The following is a 20,355-nucleotide window of genomic DNA, read 5'->3' on the forward strand; positions in this document are numbered from 1 at the left end:
GGGAAATTTGGGCAACCTGATTTAGTCGGGGCACTAAACAGCTTTCCCACTTGAGTGCACTTTTTTTTCTTAATTAGAACCATTGTTCAACCTTTCACTGATAAAAGTGCTTCAAAACACTTTTCAAACTTTTTTTTCCCCCGCATCTCATAAATCATGCTATGCCTCCATGTTGGTAGGCGAAACTTTTTTGCTCTTCTTCTTGGCGTTTGGTCCGATCGCCATACGGCGTCTTTGGCGGTGGGAAGCAATCTCATGAATACAAGAGTTATTTAAAGTAAAGCAGCGTGCGGCCCAGGTGGGGAGGAGACGACGCTATTGTTCCATTTCAAGGCTGCCAGTCTGACGGATGACTTTGGGGCCTCACATCATTCCTCACTTTCTTTTTGCTTGTATTTATGATTTGAAGGAGAGGAATTACAACGCAGACAGTCTGCCACGTTTTACGTCGGAATGCTTTTTATTTTTTTCCTCCCCCGACTGCTTCAGGTAGGCCGTGTGAATTCACACGCTACAAAAGTCTATTGTTAGTCCTTTTTTTGTGCACGGCTAATCCATTTATCATGCTTATTCAACTTACAGGTTCAGGTGCAAAGATTTAAAGCCGTGTACTTTCATCCCGGCAAATTGCCTATACAGAACTTCCCATGCTTTAGACAAGCCATTTTGAGACAGCAAATTCACTTTATATTGCCTTTTAAAGACTTGAGTGACAGCAATGACAAAGCCATCAAAGGACTGATGTTTTTTGGCATGAATAAGTCATGCTAGCATAATAAAGATGGATTCCCAAATTAAATATATAAATTATAATAAATACAAATAAATATATTGTCAATATGCTCTTGTATGATGGACTCATGTCCAAAATTCACTTTGAAATTCCTCACTAAGTAGAAAAGCAAAGTTTGGTTCAGGGTGTCATGCACATCGTCGCCACCTACAGCATTGGAGTGCAATAGTCACAACCAACATGTACGACTTTTATACTTGCAAATTGATGCGTTACTGTAAAAATTGCTTGTAGAGTGAATTAAGATTTTATGTCGACACTGGTTCATCCTTTCGAGTGTAAACGCAAATCCGATTTATTGATCATTTTCGCCCCGTTTGGCGACTTTGCGGCAAATATCTGCAGTTGAATGAGTCACTCTATCTTCCTTCTTCATGATATTGCCGCGAGCTGACAAGGGAGCTCATAATGGCCGAGTACATTATTCTCTTCTCGGTGGTCACCAGGCACTCTCGCTAGTCTTTGGCCACTCCCGATGCGATGGATCGTATAAATCAAAAGACCAATAACAAAAAAGGACCACGGCGCTTCAAAGGGACCGGGCCGTGTCACCGGGGGAGCCGTCGGACCAATGGCGAGGCGGCCCGGGTGTAATAAATTGAACACAAATTGCTGAGCTTGATTGGGTTCATGATCTGTGGACTTGAGCGTTAAGAGCCTCCAGTAAAAAAGGTCTGGCAAATGGGACACGCTTATTTTCCAGCACTGCTTAATGCAGTTATAAAGATCACAGGAAAAGAAGATGGGAGATGTCGAGGGAAAGCGCTGAGGCGGCACCGGCGAGAAGGGGCCACGACACAAGTACAATATATTTTTTTCTTAATAAAACTGATCAGCACTGTGGTTCTCAAACATCGCGCCACCTCAAAAAAAAAAAAAAATAGCTCCGTAAAGATTAACATTAAAATACATTGTCTACATGTGTTGCTCCACCGTTTGTGTACAAATTTGATTTCAAGACATTCTAGGATCTTTCTTATTGTCACTGTCCAACAAAGCTACAATTGAGCTGAACTTTGGTGAAGACGACAATCTGCTGACACACAACATCTGGACACGAGCAGCATGCTGTCCACAAACAGCCAGCAGCAGACGGGCCGAGCCAAAACAACATCGGCGTCGTTACAGAAGGTCGCTTGCGTTCCAAGACGCCTTTGAAAAGTTGATATTATGCATTTCGTGTCGTGATGACGTTACGAGTGTCCAACGATATATTGCTTTTGAAATTATTAAATAAACAACATCAATGATTTATTTATTTATTTTTATCCCAGGAGGTTTTGCGCCAACATTATTCATTATTCCATATGATGATAATTAACCTCTTCAGTGAACATGTTTCGGTTGCACAATTCCCCCGTGTGTGTGTGAAGGTCATTTGGCGCCCCTCCTCTCTATTTGGCAGCGCTCACTATAAATCACAGAGGAACTGGCGTGATGGGTATTCATGAAGGCAGCTCCTGCCTCCTGGTCTTTCCCGCAAATATCCAACTACCCCCCACCACTTCTTCACGTCACTTGTAACTTGCACAGATGTGTCCAGTAAATAATACGACATATGGACAACATCATCTATTACATCGCGCCGGTGGTAGATTTGCCGTGTCTTCATTTTTTTTTTTTTTTTTACAATCTTGACATTTTAATGAAGTCAATGGAAGTACAGTGACACTTGCGAGTTAAAATTCCTTTTGACTATGTTTGTATCAAACCATCTGTCCTCAATGAAATGAATAGAAATGCCATTCATTCATTCATTCAAGCCTCCCCAAAAATGTACACTAGCTTTTTCAGGTTCAAGATATCATACAGCATACCATCCATTTCACTCTAAATTCTTTTTCAAAGCCATGAGCGATATAATGAATGAAATTAATACACAAAAACTCACCTCAGGACTTGTGATGCTTCTTGTGGTTGATGACAGCGTGCTCTCAGCAGACTGTGGCAAAAAAAAGACATTTTGTTGAGTACTTGGCGCAAAGATTGATTTTAACAAAAAAAAAATCTACTGTAATGTATTTAACCTTATTATTTTTAGTCATTATTGTAAAAAAACAAAGGCTAGCGGTGACAAATGTATCTTAGCCATTGTGTAAGGAAAAAAAAACAGGTGTTCGAATTGGATAATTACACCGCACGGCTTGCTTCGTTAGAATGAGGAAATGGGCGGAGCTTATCACTTGGTTCAAAATGTGTTATCAAACCACTTTAAATTGGTAAATATTGCAAAATAATAGTGTTTTCTTCTCTGTACATATATTTAATCAACATTTCTGTATTATTTATTTTCTGTATTAGAAGAGACACAACAAAGGCTGGCTTGCATTGAGTTGCTCACCTGCTCATGCAAACTGCAGTTGACGTGTGTGCACGTACGTGCGCGTCCACGTGCGCCCATCTGTCTGTGTCAATAAGTACGTGCCGTTGGAGGCGGCGGTACCGGTGAGAGAGGCGAGTTCGGCCCCCGAGGCGATGACAAAGCGATCAAAGTCTATGTGTCACATATAAATTGCTTTGACCTTTTTTTTTTTTTCTTCTTTTTCCTCGTGGCCGGGTGGCGACGAGGGACGTTGTAGCCGACTGGAAAGAGCGCTCGAGTCTGCAAAAACATAAACGAATGGCAAATGAAGAAATTAATGGAGCTGCTTGTCCTTTATGGGGTCAAAAAAAAAACATGCGCTTTCATCATGATGATGCTTTTGACAATTGAGCATTACTTTCACATGAACTAACACTGGGAAAACAATATTATTTTTGTCTTTTTGTCAAGACGTGATAGATAAGCTTGCAGGCTGATTAGCTAAATCACAATGTGTATGTTTTTTTTTCAAAATACAAGCCGCCGTTTTCTGATTTAGCTTAATGCTAACAAACAATACAAAATACCATTGCCGGGCTAACGACTAGCATTGGAGTTGTGATGTGACAACCCATATGTAGTAAAATAAAAATAAATGATAAAAATTGAAAAAATACTATTTAAAATTTTGCATAAATTACAATTGCATTCTTGAATTTTTTTTTTTTTTTTTTACATTTCATCCACAAATAATCAACAGCATAAGTCAGCAAAAAAATTTGTCGCATCTCTCCTCCTAACAAGCACGCAGGTCATTGGTGTTAATTCAGGTATATGCGTGCGGCCCACTCATGTATGCTTCCACCATTTATTACGCCTCGTAAGCCCATTAACTAAAGTGGCCATTTTGTGCGAGAGCTCTCGGTGGCAATACTCTTGACCACTTAAATACATTTGGCTTCTTGATGGCTGCATAAGTAGCCTTCATCTGACGACCTGTTGTCTGTGGCCATCTGCCCACCGCAAGACACATCCATAACCTCCGGACACTTGACTTTCGCCGATACAATATTCATGCGTAAGAGCGACAGCGGGGGCAGGCGACGTGATTTTGCCTTTCCTCAAGCTGCCGTCGCTAATTGAAATTTCTGAAGTGCGGCGTGTTTAATAATGGAATTAATTTCCCGTGCAAAGTGCATCAGATTGAGCGTCGCGGCATGGGAAGTGAGCTCCAGGCAGCGACGAAGAGAAAAACAGCTGGAAAAGTGTAACGGAAATAATCATTATAGCCTTACAAGATGCTGATTTTATTTATCATAAAGGGCAATTTCGAAGACAGTGGTGCCGTGACTTGGAAGTTTAATTCATTCCTGTAAAATCAACTCTGTGCAAAGGGGCGGATGGACAATCACCTTGACCAAATATAAAAGAGCTAATATGATTCGATTAAATCGGCCAATGGATTAATTGTTTTGAGTATAAGCGCATAGATTGCTACAGAAGTTGGATCGCTCTGATAAACCAATCAGAGGACAGAAAAGTGCTGACATCAGCGTCCGGCTTACTGAGAATTTGAGTTAATATCGCCCGATTAAATTGGCCAGTCGATTAATCGGCTCAAATTGTGAGGCCAGCTTTTGTCAGATATCTTTTTGAAATCAATGGTGTTGTTGGGAAACTTTATTTTTGTATTTGCTGTAATTAGCAACACTTTGAGAATCACTCGACTATACGATAGAAGAGCACTATAAATTCCGATGTAGATCAAATTTACAAAATTGCAGTGGTGATGAAAAGCCACAAACAACTATCTACAAGCAGCTTGGCGTGCCTGCAACAAATTAATTTCCCAAGAAGGCGTTACACACTGAAACACTTAATTAATTGTGTAGCTTTTTGAGGAGCTTGTGGGGTGGGATTTTTTTTTTTTTTTTATTGCTTTGCAATGTGACAAAAACAGTACGCTCAGCACAATAGTCTCAGCCAACTCTGCCAAGACATATTAGCCTAATGAAATGTTCACTGGCTGTAATTGTTGTACAGCAATGGAGGGTTGCTGAGGACACCCAAAAAAAAAATCTCAGATCAGAATGAAAAATCGAAAAATGGCTTTTAAGGACGCAGCGGGGAGAGCTCCGGTCCGCTGTCCATGAGGTGAATCATCGGAGAGAGACACAGACATTGAGTGGAGTTCAAACACTCAATGATTACACCCTCTTTATATGTCAAGTACATTTCCATTTAAAGTGCTTGCTTAAACAGCCATGAAAGGCGATCTCCAGCTGCTACGTGCACGCCGGGAAATGAACGACGACGCTCCCCGAGACCCTCGAGCTGTGCGATTGTATTAGACAAGACCGGAGAGACAGTGAATGTCAATGCACGTGTTAAACGGGTTAATATTAGAGGTGTACAGATCTTTGTTTGCTTAATTCCCTCCTCGTAAAATTAATCAAGCGCATCTGTCAGTGTATTTCTTTGTTTGTTAGTTTTAATTGAGAGGAAGTCGTTTAAAAGTATGCACTGCTATCACATTAAATGCCCAATTGGGGTGTTTAATGTTGAAAAATTCAATTAAATAAGGTTTTTAAAATTACAAATGTCAAGACCATTGGCTAATTTAATTGAAGTATTCACGTAATTATTTTTTAAAAATATATAGTATTTTTTTAATCATTAATCCTGTCTGGTGCGATGCCTAGTTAGGAGGGTGTGCACACTTATGCAACCACAATTGTTTGTTTTCTTCTTTCTTTCTTTTTTTCTATTAACCCAGACAAATGTGAATTACTTAGCATAACTATTATTGTGACCTCAAAAGTAATTCAGATGTTCTAGTAGGCTTTTCTTTTTTTTTTTTCTATCACAAAAAATCTGGCATTTGAACGGGGTCAAACTTTCTCTATCCACAATTTGTTGTTTTTAGCAGCTAGCCTCACTCACCTGCAAGCTCGCCGGCGCCGCCGTAAACAACATGAATGATGTGCGGGCCCGGCGAGCGTTTTATTAAATTACGCATTTCAGCCACACGTCAGCGTGTGCCTACTTGATTCATTCCCTTTAATGACTTTGCTGATGTAGACTGTCATGCTGTAATGAAAAGGTAAAGACAAGCAAGCGGCGGCGCCGTAAATAAGTCTCGGGCGCATGAGGAATAATGACAGGAGTTTAATGTCCAATTAGATTAAAAGGCTCTCTGACACAAAAGCAGGATGCTGAGTGCACTGCTCAATGAGCCCGCGCGAGACATTGATTAACGCTAAACAGATCTATTATTCCCGCGCAAGGTAGTGAACAACAGCTCTACCTGCCACGGCTCTGCACGTCGTAAAACGCCGGACGCCGCGTCCGCCCTGCCCGGCCCGGCGGGTTTGATAAAGATTAACAGAGCAGGCCGATAACGGACTTGTCAAGGGCGTCGGCGTGTCAAGCGGTCGGTGTATCGTTTTCACTTTTCAAGTTCAACGCAACTGCTCCCGTGGGAAATCATGTCAATTCCGATTCGTTTCTTCCATAAAGCTCTTATGAACCGAAGAGTCATAAGAAGTTAACCACGCGGAAAACTAAATAACATGAAAGATGACTTTCACGCTACGCCAAAAGATGGCGTAGGCAAAAAAGCTCGGCAAGTTCAAAATGGCCGCTTGAAAACAAAATGGCTGACTTCCTGTTCAATTTCAGTTCCAAGTACCTTGAGACTTGTTCCTACGTCCTGTTATGATAGATGTCATCGTTTTTTACGAGGCATGCGCCGCTAAATTGCTCTTCGGGGTGGATGTCGTGTATCTTATCCACAATTTATGCATTGCTGGAATGTACTTTTCCCTTTGCCTTGTGTGACCAAATGCAAAAAGGCAGGCACTTGAACTCACGCCGAGGTCACGGATGATGTCGAGGATGATGGCACGTAGAGAGTGTTTGGGGGGGGCTCATTTGCCTCCATTAACATGGCGCTTGGACTCCATTTGGAGCGCACTTGTCTCATTGATTCAACAAGATGCCGATCGAAAAGGCATAAACGTGTGTCGTCATGACTACAAGATGAGGCTAACGCAGCCAATTTTTTTTTTTATTCAAGGCACTATGGTAGAATAAAATAAAAGATCAGGCACTCACTCAAGTGCATGTTTGTTTTAATGAATGACGACGAGTTGCGCATTTTGCCAACAATACCGACGACCGTGAACATATTTTCTCGTTTATCCGCAATTATGAAATATCAACCAAGTAGAATAATGCCTTGAGATACAAGTTTAATTTGTTCCATGACTATGCTCGTAACATCTATCCCAAATGGAAATTAAATCCATTCCAGTTTCTGCTCAAACGTTTTTGTGATAAATTGTTTTTTTATTTACTATGATTTAATGCTTACTAAAACATAGTAATTATATAATCAAATAGAATGTAAAGGAATTAAGCTATTTTTGCACATTATATAGACGTCCATATGCACAAGCGAGTGTGAAAGTTTGTTTGTCAACACTTTTTTTTTTTTTTAACACATCACACTTATGCACCCGCACTTGAACGGCTTAATTCTTCACAGCCTTCTTCACGTTTGCCTCTTGGCATAAATGCATCTCATTTTTTTTCATCAGATTTCTAACACTGCTTCAATTGTGTTAAAACTCTTGAATGCATTTGAATTGTTACAGTGTGTTTTCAACACAACAATTCCAGCACACAGTTTGAGGTGGTGCCGTGTTCCGCACAAACAAAAGGTATAATGAGGAAAGAAAAAAAACGTGTTTCATTCACCGTGTGGAGAATTTAGCCGTGAAAGTTGCACGCTTCTAATAGGAGAAATGGTGGAAAAGTTAATTAACTAGGTAAGCCTTGGGGGGGCTACAAAAACGCATCCCCAAGCAACGGCAAAGAGCCAGAATGACCCCCGGCTACATCAGACCTGCTTACTGATACAGAAAATGTGATTGCTTTTCATATTTCCAACATGATTTTTTTTTCGTCTCCCCCCTTGGGAGTCAGTCACTCACAATGTATTACAATAGGTAGTGCTCAAAAAATGTAGAAAAAAAAAAAAAAAGAAAATTACAAAGCAAGAGGGAATCAGCTAGCTAAATTAATGCTAATGAAATAGCATAATTATAAATGAGAAAGTGTTGAAAAACAGAGTCTAAAGAGGCTAAAATAACATTTACCTGCCAAAACAACAAACCTCTCACACACAATATGTAAATGCCGGATGATCTTCGAATTTTTTTTTTTTTATAAAGTACATTTTTAGGGGTACTTTCGGGAAGCATTTGCCTTTCGAGGTCACGTTAATGAGGCTATTTGTTTGAGGGAACTCTCCGGAATACACAAGCGTCTGGACACATACAGTCGGTAACTAACAGGCAGCGAGTTGCCCTCTTCACCCGTGTGTGTGCGTTTTCGTGATGGCGTGCGTGTGTGATGTATACCCGTCACCTTCTTGTTAGGGCGACAGCAGAGGATAACAATCAGTCCAAGACAAATGATGCGCTCTCCGTTGCTCTGCTGTGTCACCTTTGACCCCCCTCCCCGGTGCGTACGTCCCTGTCTACCTGATGTCTGTCTGACACGCAACAATAGCTTCGTAGAAATATTATGCTGTGTGGTATATATTTTGAAATAAAATTTGGCTTTGTATTATTCGTCAAGTCAAGTGCCATTTAAAGTTTCAAGAAAGTTTCTGGATAGTCTTCAAAAACTGGCTCTTTGTTGGAATATCTTAGCAGGTGGTATGTCAGCTAAGATGTTCTGGGGTTCAGACACGTAATGGGTGTCCTCTAGGTAAAAAAAAAAAAAAAAAATGTTTGGTTGGGGGTGCTGTGTTCTTAATGACCATCTGCTCAGAGAGCCCTGTTTTAATGAAGACGGATGAGAGGGGGGGGCGACCGTGGGAGCTCCAGGCTGGGGTCTAATGACACATCTATGTCCATCTATGTCAAGTTGAACCTTTGCTGAAAGTTAAAAACAGGTTTCTTCAAGTGTTCACTTTTTGTCAAACTAGTTGATTTGCTGCCACCACACAGCGCTAATATTTCAACTTTGTCAAAAAAAAAAAAAAAAAAACGCCCTGATGAAACTCCTAAGTCTCAAAGCGCGGCTGATATCATGATGAGCTGTACCTCAGTGCTCTCCATCGTTTCATTACCCCGCCATTAATAACAATCAAGAAGAAGTGTGAGCGTGCAGCATTTGCACCCCGAGGCCTCACCTCAACGATTGTGCGCTAAAATTAAAAATCAGGCCCATGGCCATAACGACGAGCTCCAAACAGTCAACGGTGCTTCTTAATAAGAGTTTCACCGAGGGAGGTTTGAATAAAGAAGCCGAGCCTGCAGAGGACATTACTTTTCCCGCAAAGGTTGTCAGAGATGTTCACGTTGGATTGATGGATAGAGATGGAAGATGCTCAGAAGAACATCTCCCGCACACTCATCTCCATCATGTGACAGACGAGAGGCAGAGGAGGTGGATCAATGGAAAAAAGCTGGATAGGTACGAGAAATATTCGAAAGAGTGTAACTTGCTTAACGTAGCCCTCGCCCGCGTCATTATTAAGAGGAATAACGCCAATATGCTGACATCTCCCACACTTAAGTGTGGCCCTCTTAAAAGGATTGACTCAGCTCCCAATAACCTTGCGTTATTAGCAAATCAAAAGTAGATTAATTAATCACGGGCGCTTGCTCGGTGTGTGTGTGTGCATTACCTTAAGTGACTGTTGTAGTTTAACTTCCACGGGAATCGGCCTGTCCTGACACCTCAGATCGCCTAAATGGATCCCTGTGAGTGGTAGAGAGTGTATTAGTGCATTAATTTCGCCGCAGAGCTTTTAACTCTGTGCTTATGAATCATCTCCCTCGAATTTTACCTCCGACATATTGTACTTTTATGTGAGGGCTGCAAAGAAAGGTGAAGAGAAAAGAGAGGGGGGGGGGGGGGACATAACACTTGGCTTGTCTAGTACTGCAGGAGAACATGCGCCAAGGCACTGCTGCGGGCGTTTGGATGTTGACTAGAAGAGCGAACACGTGCGATGTTATTCCTCCCGCAGCTTCTGAAGCTATTCCCTCCTGTTACTCTCTGACATTTGGAAAACGCAACACTCGGTTTGGAAAATGGAGGGGAGCCAAGGAGTGCTTTTTGGTGTGAGGACGCAAAAGACAACTGTACAAATATGTCGACTTCATCTGTTCTGGATGTGTGCTTTTGAATATGAAAGATGGACAAGCTGCATTGCTTAAAAGGTCCCATGCCAAATTATTTTTAGGATACAAGCTTTGTTTTCCTTTAACTGGGTTTGCTTGATAATTGTGTTTTGGCCCAGGACGCCTTATTTCAAGCAATTTTTCAAAAATTGAATCAGTGGCTGTTAAAAAAACTAATAAAATGAATTATAAGTTTACAAAAACAACAGTGGAATATTTCCAAAATTGTACTTTGCCGTGCTGCAGTGCAGTTGTGCAGACTACAAGCATCATAAGAAGCATATCGTTAATTAATACTTACCTCTCTTTGACAGCGTCGTATTGGATCTCATTAGAATGTGGAATGCTGCTGCTGAGTTTCTCCATCAACTCCCACGGCTGTCAAGCAATCGGTGTGCCAATACTGCCCCCTGCAGGTGAAAGAGGAAATAAATCTCATAAGGACAGTCAAGAAAACTTGCATTTAATTATCATCTATGCGTGAGTGGTAGGAGATGCAGTAAAGAATATTTTGCAATTAATTGATTTATTTAAATGTAAAATGTGAGTTACACAGGAATTTTATCTTGGAAGTTTGGGAATTTTCTAAATATCATAATATATAACTATATGACCGGAACGAGCTGAACTGTTTGAAAATCAATATGCTCGTTTTTGATTGGCTGAGTCAAAAAAGTATTGATTCACAATTTGTTTATCAATTATCTTACTGAATACCTGGCATTAAACTATCAAAACGACACTGTCAGTCATAACCAAGCGGATTTTTGTCATAGCAGAATAATTGATGCAGCTACTGGTATTGAATGTCAGTCGTTTGTTCGGGTGAGAGTACAACCATCTTTCATTGGTCAATACAATCAAGGCTGGTTTCAAGGTTGGTTACCATGGCAACCAGGAGCACATTCCACACAGGAAACATGACAGGCCTAGCAGAACTTAATGATTTTAAAAAAAAAGTTTTAGCATTACAATATACAGCATAGGCAGAGTCAGAAATAAAAATATTAAGAGAATAAATAAAGTTAACAAAGAGAGGATATTATTACTTCATAAGGTAGCTTTTTTTTTTAAAGTTGTCCAGGTTACTTTTCTCTAATGTCATGTCGAAAGGTGCCGAGAAAAATCCTTGACGTTAATGATATTACTAACTCACACGGAGCAAAAAAAAAAAGTTACTGAAGACAGAAGAGTGACGCTGAGATTTGTGCGCCCACCCCTCCCAACACTGCTTGGTACACCGCTACCGTTGCTCACTTTACACTCAGAGCGAAGGAGACATGTCACCGTGGGGAACAGCCGCAACAACAAGTGAGTTAACTCTTCTCGCCGCTATTATTCATACCTGATGGTATATATATATATCTCATTCAGAAGGTATGGCGGAGTCCAATAAAAGACAATTCCATATGTCGGTCAGCTGGGACACACGCTATAGAAAATGGATGAATTGATGGATCTCCAAAAAAATATGTGCCAAGTAAAGTCCAAAAGTCAACCGAGCTGGTTTAATATTACTTTCTTCTTCATCTGAGCCCAAAAGCAGCATGCTTCCCCTCAAAAACGCCGGATCCACGTGAGCTCCGTCTGAGCGCTCGGCCTCGGCCATGAGTGGAAAGGGTTGCCAGCTCCTGGTGTCGCCATGCGGCGTGTCACCGTCGCTGGGGAAGATGAGAGGGCACCGGTCCCAGGCAGTCAAGGTGCCCGTGACTTCCCCTCAGTGGGGCGGCCTTCCCTTCTCGGGCGTGAACAAAGCGAGCAGCGGGAAGCAGAACGGCGCCCCCGTGACCCTGCCGAGCCTGAGCCTCCACAGGAAGGTGTTGACAAATGGGAAGCAGGACGTGGAGACACAAGATGTAACATTTCTAGGAGGCTCTTCCAAAAAAGGTAACTGCAGTGCAGACCTCATCCGAGGTTTAACAATGCTAATCCTAGAACGGGTACACTAATACAGATAATCGGGCAAAATTGGAGTATTTTGCCTCCCTTGTGATTAATGTCAGGAAAGATGAGATCAGTGTCTCAACGATTATCCTGCGCTTTGTGGGAGAAGTGATTTCATTTCCTCACAGATATGCTCTGAAGAAGATCAGGGCAGACTATCGTAAATATCCAAGATGTAATAATATGGCAATTTTTTAATAAATTTTTCATTTTGTCTTTAACTTGCCGATTAAGTCATTAGCAGGTAAAAAAGAATCCTCCTCATTTACTTAAGATGCCTCACCTCATCTGAAGTCTGCATGCCTCAAATACTTCAACTTGAAATATGTAATCACCCACCACCAAATTCTTCTCACCTTACTCTCATGCGGTCATGTCGTCCGACCTCTCGGTCTCTTTTTTTTTTTTTTTTTTAACTGATTAACCAAGCATGAAGCTGATCGCTTAAGTAAGGTGGAACGAGACGAACCGCTCATTAGTGATTAACAGATCTGAAGGTGTCTGCGCCTGTTCGCGTTGTCAAGGTAAATTCCGTAGTTAAAAACAAACACGTATGATTTATATTTGTTTGGCGGCCTGGCGGACTTGTGTTTTCAGGTGGAACTAATTTCTAGCAACTCTGTAATCTACTCCCATCTGGCTCGATTATCGTCATCGATGTACCTCGATTGACATTTGTATTCATTCTGAGGGTCTTTGGTCCGGCAGGTGGTTCCAGACCTGCCATTGAAGTTCTTGGGCACCCTGCCGGTTCAAACCTCACGATAACCAACGTTCCAATGTCTGTTGTCCCTGGTCATCATCTCCACGATGTTACGTCTTATCACCCGTCTGATACAAGGTGAGTGACATCACCAGTCAGCCATTATTAACCCTGCAAGTGTAGCTTACAACATTTTGGTTTCAGGTCAGTGCTGTCCAGAGAATCCCTGGCATCCACCACCCTTAGTCTTTTCGAAACCCAGTCAGTGTTTAGCGGACGAAGCGATTGGCCGTTTGGCTACCGCGTCCTTCCCCCTTTGGGGCAGGCACCGTGTTCCGCCCTGGCCCCCGAGGGCGGCGAGCAACACAACGTGGGAACAGCCTTGTCCAGCACGGAGGCCTCTGGCGGCACGAGCACGTCAGCCTCCCTCCCGTCGTACCTCTTCACGGGTGATTCCGGGAGCCCCAAACAGCCTAACGCAAAGAAGAGAGCTCTTTCCATGTCGCCCTTATCGGACGTAATGGGGATGGATTTCAACTCCATCATACGAACGTCGCCTACGTCGCTTGTGGCTTACATAAATAGCTCACCGGCTTCCCATCCGACAATCTCGCCCATTCAGTCCGAGGGCTACGGCCACTTCCTGGGCGTGAGGGGTTCTTGCATCCCCCAGGTTCATCCCTACACTACGTCACAAGATCTGGGCGAGTGCAACCGCACAAAGGTTCTAGAAGAGGGCGGGGCTCTGGAGAGTGAGATGGCTAACATGGTGGTGGAACAACAGTCTCTTCCAAATTCAAAGGAAGTGGGAACTCTGGGTAAGATTTTAGAAACCTGTCAAGAAGAGACCATGATGCCAACTCTGCAGCTTCACTCAGGTGAAGAAGCTGCTCTCCCTCGGGGACCTCCACCACCCTACCACTCCCATCGGCACTTTCACCTTCCTAGAGGTCAGCAGAGAATAAGGACTCAAGAAACCCTCAACCAGGGTCCCGTGGGCCCACCCCGGCATGGCCTCGGCTTTTTACCCCAGATCCCCATGCTGGAGGAAGAAGAGGGCGAAACGGACGACTGCGGCGCCCACTCCTGCCTGTGGACGGACTGCAATGCAGTCTACGACCAAAAGGATGAGCTAGTGAGACACATAGAAAAACTCCACGTGGACCAGAGGAAGGCCGAGGACTTCACATGCTACTGGGCGGGCTGTCCTCGGAACCTCAAACCTTTCAATGCCCGTTACAAGCTTTTGATCCACATGAGGGTCCATTCGGGAGAGAAGCCCAACAAGTGTACGGTAAATCATCCACCGCTTGTATTCATTAGGATTTTTGGGTAACAGGATCTCATCTTGTTTCTGGCAACGTTCATTTAGATCAAATATTTCCCCATTGTGGAGACTCTCACCCCTACACCCTCATTTCTTTTCGTCCAACTCCCACTGGGAAATTACATAGGACGCAGATGAGTAATGCACTCTGGCCAAGACACACTTCAAGTGTCCGCCATCAACCAGTCAATTATTAACAGCGGGCAGAACGGCTGGCGACCTTTTGTGAGCGAATATTCACTTTTTTCTCCAAGCTGCCGCTGTTGCCATGGTTGAAGTGTAAATTGTTGCAATCGCACTGCTCGGAACTGTCAACTCTTTGTTTACCCTTTGATGGGATTCTTTTTTTTATACATTACATCAAATCTGGAGTCCTTTGCACATTTTGGGCAATTTTTGCGGGAAATTGCGTTGGAAATGTTAGTTGCTAAATGGCTAGCTGATTTTGCTGGGGAATGAGTGGCAGGTCGAGACTAAGATGCATGCTGTGAAAGTAGAAGCAGTGGAGAACAATTGAAGGGCGCTCTTGTTACACCGTGAATAGAAAGAACAAGCCCAAACTTGTAGCTGCCATGGTATCACGTTTGATTTTCTTTGTGAAGATAATCCAAGACTGGCTTCACTATTTGTGAACGTGACTATGATTTATATAAGGTTTGAACCACTAATATTTTAGACTATCTTAGAATTATTTTTCAAGCGTTAAAATATTTCTTTTAAACACTGATTTTACAAAACTAAATTAATATTAAAATTGGGCCACTATTTCAATTTCTTTCCTATTTCGCCAATAAAAATTTCATTGCAATGTCTCACAACAGGAATGAGTGATAGTATCGAGCTCAATGGAAAAGTATTAAAGACAACTTTAAAAAAAAAAATAATACGGTATTAGAGGTTGTTAATGAAATACCTCTAATATTTCCAAATATGTGGTGAGCGAAGGCAAGCTGTTAGTCAATTATAAATGACAGAGCAGTGAAAGTATGTGAGGAATCTGCACAATAACAAAATAGGACACGCTCTGTGTATTTCCTCCATCAACCCTAAACAGGGAGGACATTCCAACCCCCTGCGAAAGGAAAGACGGAAAGTAAACGTCTGGCCTTGGAATTGAAAAACTGAGTCGCATATTTGAGCTATGCGCTCATCAAGTTGGCCTGACATTGCAAAAAAAATACTTTTTTTTTTTAAATCGTAGTATTATCCACAGTACCTGGAGAGTACAGAAAATGGCCATGTGTATAAACACTGCACCCTGCTGGCCACACAATGAAGCATTGCGTTCATTTGAAATTGACGTTAAATATCATTAACATTGTGACCACTTCGCTTTGCGAACGTGAAATGATTTTGTATGATGGTACTGCATCAGTACTGATGATGGTGTCGCATCATTATACTTGTGAAAAAAAAAAAAAAAAGCAATTAAGAATCAGTCCACTGCGTATTAAATACTCATTATATGCACACAGTAGTCCTAAATGCGACGCTTTACGAGCAAGATAGTGTTGAGTAATGACGTCTTATTTTCATGCTTCGGCTTCGTTTTTTTAAGTTTTTTTTTTTTCTTTTTTAAATACTAATTTACATTTCCACCCACGCATCAAGGCCAAGCAAGCTGGGTTGTGGCGAGTTCCAGCGAGCACACTCACAGCTTTCAGTTCCTCTCAAAGGAGGACAAAAGAGGCTGAGGTCTTTTTTTCTGTGAGACTATCTTAACAAAAATGCATGCAGGAGAAATAGCGTACCATGATAAAAGCGGCAATCTTTTTTTTCCCCTTTTCTTTTCTTTCCTCGCAGTTCAAGGGTTGCAAGAAGGCCTTCTCTCGACTGGAAAATTTAAAGATCCACCTGCGTAGTCACACTGGAGAGAAGCCGTACCCGTGCCAGCATCCAGGATGTTTCAAGGCCTTCAGCAACTCCAGTGACAGAGCCAAGCATCAGCGCACCCACCTGGACACAGTGAGTGGTACATAATTTGTCATGAAAAAAAATAAAAAAAGTCCACTCAGATTTTGGTATGTGTGCTTAGAAGCCATACGCTTGCCAAGTACCGGGCTGTGCAAAGCGCTACACTGATCCCAGCTCTTTGAGGAAGCACGTCAAGTCTCATTCCACTGTGGAGATACAGCTACGGAAAAAGGTAGGAAGCAGGGTGTATCGGGGGTCCTCAATCTGAAGTACCCGGGCCCCTTGGGGTGGCTGAACTGTAACTTGGTGGTCCACAATGAATTATTATGTCAATTTTTTTCATTAGTTTTTTTTTTAGTAGTTGTTTGAATAATCAAAACACCAAATATGCTGTTTCAGTATATTGTGATAATGCCGTTCAGTATCATAAACTCCAACTCGGCGAATAAACTTTACCCTTGAATGTGTTGCTGAAAATATATCAAACGCTTCTCTATTCAAACATCCCCACCTACAGAATGTTAAGAGAGCGAGCGGGTCGTAAACTACTTTTTTTGTCACCATAGATACAATCGCTGCATTGGATAAAGCTCCGTCTTTCATTTGAAAGTTTTTTAATCAAGCGAGTTCAAAATGCCGCAGCCACAAAAGTCAGATCTAATATTAATGTGACCCCTGATTGTCTACTTTGAAGTAAAGGTCATCTCTGGTGACACAAATTGATCTGTCTATGCATCCATCATAGTGCATATAAAAAGTCTACACACCCCTGTTTAATTGCATCGTAGAAAAGCTAAAGTTTAGTCGATTTTTAATCAGAGGCACTTTGTGTGTATGTGCTGACTTGGATTTAACACGCAAATGTTGATCATTTAGCACTAATATCCATATTGTGTCATTTCCAAAGATGAAATCCACAGCTGATGTAACCCAGGAGTCTCTGACAGACTGTTTAACCATCCACCATCTGCACCCAGGCCTCTCTCCACCAGCCAGAAGAGACAACTCAATAGCATCCTCCACACCCTCTCAAGAGCCATACTCAAGTCCGTAAAAAAAAAAAAAAAAAAACATGGGAGTTCTTTCCGCATATTCCTAGCAGATATTTATACACTAGCCATTAGACTTACGCTGCGGTTGGCTGCACTTTAAGTGAACGTCGTCCTTTATTTTTTTTTTTCTCCCCTCTCAGCTGCTCCACAGGGAGGAGACTCTCCTCACAATCCTCTTATGTGCACCCTGCAAGACAATCACAGGTAACGTGTTCTTCAAATAGCTTTTTACATGTGTGTGTTAAATGCACATAATAAATGTGCAGTATTTTACACTGTAAATATGAGTATTATATTTTTTTATAAATAGAATAGAGTAAGATCGTGAAGTAAAGCTGTGAAAAATGAATGATTACAAATCTAAATAAATTCTTTAATAATTTAATAAATGTCAATAAATGACAGTATTACACATTTTTGAAACATAATAATTAATAAATTAAAAAATCGGTTAAATTAGAGGCAGCACAGAGCTACCGCCATTTAACGTGCCTCAGACTGACGACAAATAAAGTTCGGATGATCTAGTATTTTCTCATTTCCCGTTTATTGGATCTCCTTAATGTTAGATTTCTTTTGTGGAATACGCAAGAACCCAACGAGCGCTTCCGAGGCTATAGTAAAGGATTTTTATGTCAAGGCGGCCAGATGCGTCACGGCTCCTCGCTGCTTACAATTGTTCCCCGAGCAGCAGTGGGCCCCGAACCCGCACCGCAGGATTCTGGGTAGACAATCGGCCCGTAAAAGCAGAGCTCGCCTCGCCTCATTGGTCGACATTAGACGCTGTTAATGGATGCTATAGCCACCGACGGGAGCAGCCGAGGAATTTGTCAATCATAAAATGTAAAAGAAGAAAAAAAATAATACCATTCAAACATCAGTGGGGGATTGAGGCCAGTGATGAAATTACTTCTTAGAGGTTCAATTAATTGTAAAAACGCTTTGTGGGAACACCAGCGATTGCGTGTCGTCACAAAATCTTTGTTGCCAGATTTGACCAATCACATGACTCCAGTTTTTAGTGACTCCATAAATCTGCAATTATTTTCTGCGCCTCTCGCCCAGTCGGTTTGGATAAGCTACCAAATTGGAAAAAGCAGTGTAAAAAAATAGAAGGATGTATTGGTGAGTATTAACTGTACCTACGTGACATTTCAGATTTGTCGACCCTGGTCGTCTCTTCTGCTTTGACCCCCGCCCTCCGCTCTCCCGCCTCCCGCATCTTCCCGGCGGCGCTTCCGCGCAGCCCGGTCGGATCCCCGAATCGGCGGCCGAGCGCAGCCCAGGTATTTGTGGGAGCTCATCGCCGAGCGAAATCCTCGAGGCTGATGGCGCGCTGCCAAAGAAAAGGTCAAAGGTCGAGTTTGGCATGCGAAGAGCTTATTAGCAAACGTGTGGGCGGCGGTTTGACAATCTGTTTTGAGCAGATTATTGTCACATACCTTAACGATGGCAATGAAGTGAGACAGGTGGGCAAGTGTTTCAATTTCTGTGTACCTTTAAATAGACATTTAGTTCAGGTTTGAAAAGAAAGGTGTAAAAAGAAAAAAAAAAAATATGCGATGAAAACAAGGTTAGGAAAAGATGGCTTTGCGTCACAATGGGTAATTAAAACTGCGGGTAGTGATGCAAAGGGGCTTCTGCCCTCTTTGTTATGATGAATCTTCAATTCTTTAATTATCAAACTTAAGTTAACTTGTTACACGACGCAGGTAGACAAGCTGAGCAATTTAGCATCTGGCTCAAAATACATTTTCACTGTGACAAAAAAATATTCCTGCAAATTGGGATATTCGTTATAAATTTGGGAATAAATCAAAATGTGTTACCCGAAGATCTCCCAGGGCAGATGGAGGCGCTTTTTCCCTTCGATGGGATGTCAGCACGGGCCGAGTCTGGTCACCTCATGCCGGCTTTCGGGATCAGCGGAACCTGCAACGCAGGTGATGACCACCTGAGGATGTTATCGTCACAAGCTGCCATGTTTTGCCAACCGTGTGGATTCACTCACAGGGTTTGCCGTGCAAACGTCAGGAGGCGACTTCTTTGACGTGATGGATCCCCTCCCTCGCCGGTCAAGTGTGCCGCAACCCCGCTGAGGAATGACACCACTCTCCTGCGGCATTCCTTTCTTTGCACTATTTCGGGGACGTAATGTCAATAGCAAGCTTCTGCGAAAACTTGGTCTAACACATATCTATGCAAATTCACGCACCTCGTTGTGCTTACAGAAGTAGGAGTCCATGTGGACTTCATGCTCCGAACTGTATTTGGATGTAGAATACTTTTGTCTCCGCATCTGGTACATCAATTTCCTCCTTTCTCCCCTCGTTGTGGAGGCATACATTAGTAACTATAGTAACAAGATAGACTTATTTCACTGCAGGGTTCCGACACATTCTTGTGCCGGGGAAAATAAAAAAAGAACATAAAATGGTTTCTTGTAGGAGATTTTTATACAAGGCACTTTATTGTTATTATAAAAATGAAAGAATCTTTATACAGTGTATAACAGAAAATTAGAGCTGCTGTGACTGGTGGCCTTATTTTTGAGCTATTGTTGCTATCAGGTATTAAATTGACATTTTTTAAACATGGGTATACTGGTCGTATTTGCAATTTTGACACTAGTAACCTCAATTTGCTTAGGGCTTCCTAAGCATACGGTATAAGGGCATCCACCAATTTTCATTTTACAATCACTTTACAGGCTGAAGAAGAGGCGGGCGGGAATACCTGGACAAGGCATTTCTGAGGCGAAGCAGTACCGCAGGCATCCCTCTTTTTTTTTTCTTTTTTTTTTTGCTTATTTCTTCTTCTAGAAATCGAAAGGACAAACTGTTTTACTTGAGAACAATACTTTCAGCAAGAAAGTCCTAATTCAGGCAGGAGTTTGGCTTGTTGCTTAGCAACAACATCTTTTTTTTTCCAAAAAGCCATTTGCTTAGCTAAAAATCTTTGCTTTGTTTTACGACTGAAAATATGATTTATATAAAAACTATTATTATTAAATGTTATTAAAATATTATTGGCCATCATGTTCACTTGCGGTATAATGGCAAGTTGCATCATTAGTAGGCTAATTAGCATTACACAAACACAACTTTTTGTACATAAA

The 20,355-nt window shown here is 42.0% G+C and overlaps 2 protein-coding genes across 7 annotated transcripts in view; one reads left to right on the plus strand and one right to left on the minus strand.

The window, feature by feature from the left end:
• unc5cb (unc-5 netrin receptor Cb) overlaps positions 1–16,167 on the minus strand; it is a 123,598-nt gene extending 107,431 nt beyond the window's left edge. For all 3 annotated transcript variants that reach the window (XM_049738055.1, XM_049738054.1, XM_049738053.1), the window contains exons 1-5: positions 16,023–16,167; positions 10,599–10,707; positions 9,799–9,872; positions 3,135–3,395; positions 2,685–2,735 (exon numbers count right to left, since the gene is read on the minus strand). The gene's annotated coding sequence lies outside the window, so the exon portion shown is untranslated. The remainder of the gene's footprint in view (positions 1–2,684; positions 2,736–3,134; positions 3,396–9,798; positions 9,873–10,598; positions 10,708–16,022) is intronic.
• glis3 (GLIS family zinc finger 3) lies at positions 11,528–19,834 on the plus strand. Of its 4 annotated transcripts, none has more exons than XM_049738059.1 (11): positions 11,528–11,608; positions 11,675–12,184; positions 12,950–13,082; positions 13,149–14,238; positions 16,075–16,236; positions 16,307–16,417; positions 17,093–17,231; positions 17,378–17,441; positions 18,396–18,523; positions 19,073–19,180; positions 19,251–19,834. In XM_049738059.1, exons 2-11 carry the CDS (start codon positions 11,905–11,907, stop codon positions 19,334–19,336), a joined length of 2,301 nt encoding a protein of 766 aa, XP_049594016.1. In that variant the 5' UTR covers positions 11,528–11,608; positions 11,675–11,904; the 3' UTR covers positions 19,337–19,834. The 4 variants fall into 4 exon arrangements, with proteins under 4 accessions (XP_049594016.1, XP_049594018.1, XP_049594015.1 ...); XM_049738061.1 differs by having other exon boundaries at positions 11,546–11,608; positions 11,833–12,184; XM_049738058.1 differs by lacking the exon at positions 11,528–11,608 and having other exon boundaries at positions 11,618–12,184.
• Positions 19,835–20,355: the final 521 nt, after the last annotated feature.

Source organism: Syngnathus scovelli, chromosome 13 (assembly GCF_024217435.2).
Source record: "Syngnathus scovelli strain Florida chromosome 13, RoL_Ssco_1.2, whole genome shotgun sequence".
Taxonomy (NCBI): Eukaryota; Metazoa; Chordata; class Actinopteri; order Syngnathiformes; family Syngnathidae; genus Syngnathus; species Syngnathus scovelli.

What these genes read in the sequence shown, in the direction of transcription:
- glis3 (XM_049738059.1), top strand. Translation starts at nt 11,905, where the DNA reads ATGAGTGGAAAGGGTTGCCAGCTCCTGGTGTCGCCATGCGGCGTGTCA. An exon ending in AGATACAGCTACGGAAAAAG is followed by an intron (nt 16,418 to 17,092) that starts GTAGGAAGCAGG and finishes TCATTTCCAAAG; the next exon opens with ATGAAATCCACAGCTGATGT. An exon ending in ACCCTGCAAGACAATCACAG is followed by an intron (nt 17,442 to 18,395) that starts GTAACGTGTTCT and finishes GTGACATTTCAG; the next exon opens with ATTTGTCGACCCTGGTCGTC.